The sequence below is a fragment of the Olea europaea genome, unplaced genomic scaffold (assembly GCF_002742605.1).
Source record: "Olea europaea var. sylvestris unplaced genomic scaffold, O_europaea_v1 scaffold20955, whole genome shotgun sequence".
NCBI lineage: Eukaryota > Viridiplantae > Streptophyta > Magnoliopsida > Lamiales > Oleaceae > Olea > Olea europaea.
The window spans coordinates 1-1882 of NW_019238890.1; the positions used below are offsets into that span (position 1 = coordinate 1).

General features: G+C 42.5%; 1 protein-coding gene across 1 annotated transcript; it reads left to right on the plus strand.

Moving 5' to 3' along the window:
* Positions 1–4: 4 nt before the first annotated feature.
* LOC111380120 (pentatricopeptide repeat-containing protein At3g24000, mitochondrial) lies at positions 5–1531 on the plus strand (the record flags this gene model as incomplete). The annotated part of the gene is made up of 1 exon (XM_023003594.1): positions 5–1531. A coding segment is annotated over one exon (1449 nt), but the record flags the coding sequence as incomplete, so codon positions are not given.
* Between the last annotated feature and the right edge of the window lie 351 nt (positions 1532–1882).

The window sequence follows — 1882 nt, forward strand, 5'->3', positions numbered from 1 at the left end:
GGAGATGCTGAGGATGGGGTTAAAGCCGAATCAGTTTACTTTAGGGAGTGTTCTGAAGGCTGCTGGGAGTTTGCAGAATGATGGGATGGGGAAGGGAATTCACGGGACCTGTGTGAAATGCAGGTACGAGGAGAATGTTTATGTGGGGAGTGCATTGGTGGATATGTATGCAAGGTGTGGACAAATGGAGGTGGCACAAGCCATGTTTGGTAGGCTGGAGAGAAAGAATGAGGTTTCCTGGAATGCTGTTTTAGCTGCTTATGCAAGGAAAGGGGAGGGAGAGAGTGCGGTGAGATTGTTCTCGGAGATGAAAAGGGATGGTTTTGAGCCAACCCATTTTACGTATTCTAGTGTTTTTATGGCGTGTGCAAGTACCGGAGCTTTAGAGCAGGGAAAATGGGTGCATGCTGATATGGTGAAATCAGGGCTGAAGCTTATTGCTTTTGTTGGGAATACTCTTCTTGATATGTATGGTAAGGCAGGCAATATTGAGGATGCAAAGATGGTTTTTGATCGGCTGGCCAAGCGAGATTTAGTTTCATGGAATTCAATGCTTACGGCTTATGCTCAGCATGGACTTGGAAAGGAAACTGTAGAATGTTTTGAGGATTCGCTTAGGAAGGGATTTCTGCCAAATGAAATTACTTTCCTTTGTGTGCTCAATGCTTGTAGCCATGCCGGGCTTCTGGATAAAGGGTTGTATTATTTTGAACTGATGAAGAAATTCAAGATAGAGCCAGAGGTTTCACATTATGTCACAGTTGTTGATTTACTTGGTCGAGCAGGCCAACTTGATCGTTCTGTAAGGTTCATACGAGAAATGACAATTGAACCCACTGCAGCCGTTTGGAAAGCGCTTCTTGGAGCTTGTAGGATGCACAAGAATATGGAGTTGGGTGCTTATGCTGCAGAGCGTGTATTTGAACTTGACCCCTATGATTCAGGTCCCCATGTGTTGCTCTCTAACATCTATGCTTCTGCTGGTAAATGGAGTGATGCTGCAAAAGTGAGGAAGATGATGAACGATAGTGGGGTGAAGAAGGAACCTGCTTGTAGTTGGGTTGAGCTAGAGAATGCTGTACACATTTTCGTGGCAAACGATATTACACATCCACAGAGAGAAGTGATTCGTAGAATGTGGGAGAAGATCGCTGATAAAATCAAGAAAATTGGATATGTCCCAGATACTACTAATGTGCTGTGGGGTGCCGATCAGCAAGAGAGAGAAGAGAGGTTGCAAAATCATAGCGAGAAACTCGCTCTAGCATTTGCACTTCTCAATACTCCACCAGGATCCCCCATCAGGATCAAGAAGAACATTAGAGTTTGTGGTGATTGCCACACAGCATTCAAGCTTGTATCAGTGGTGGAGAACAGGGAAATCATCTTGAGAGACACCAACCGTTTCCATCATTTTCGTGGTGGCTACTGCTCCTGTGGAAACTATTGGTAGTTGTAATACTAACACCTAATCTTTTGCTGCTCAATCGGCACAATCTATAATTATCTTGTATTTAAATTCTGATTTGAATTTTTTATTTTTTTTTTGGCATCTATATATATTTTTAACAATCTTGCTAGTGGTACACAACCGTGTACCTAATGTACGTAGGTGCCTCGGCCGGGTGTACATCAGGTACACCCTTAGGTACACGGTTGTGTACCTCTAGCATAATTCTATTTTTAAAGGCTTCGATGGAGTTAGTATTTTTTATTAAATCAGTGAAATTCCATTTTTCTTCCTGGTTATGAAGAGATCAAGCTAAAAAGATAAGTAACACTTCAAAACTATGTATTTAGTTAATGTCAAGACCAATAGTGAAGAAATTCTAATGGACCACTCCCTTAAGAAGCCCATGAAAGTTTGACCCGGCCCGAATTG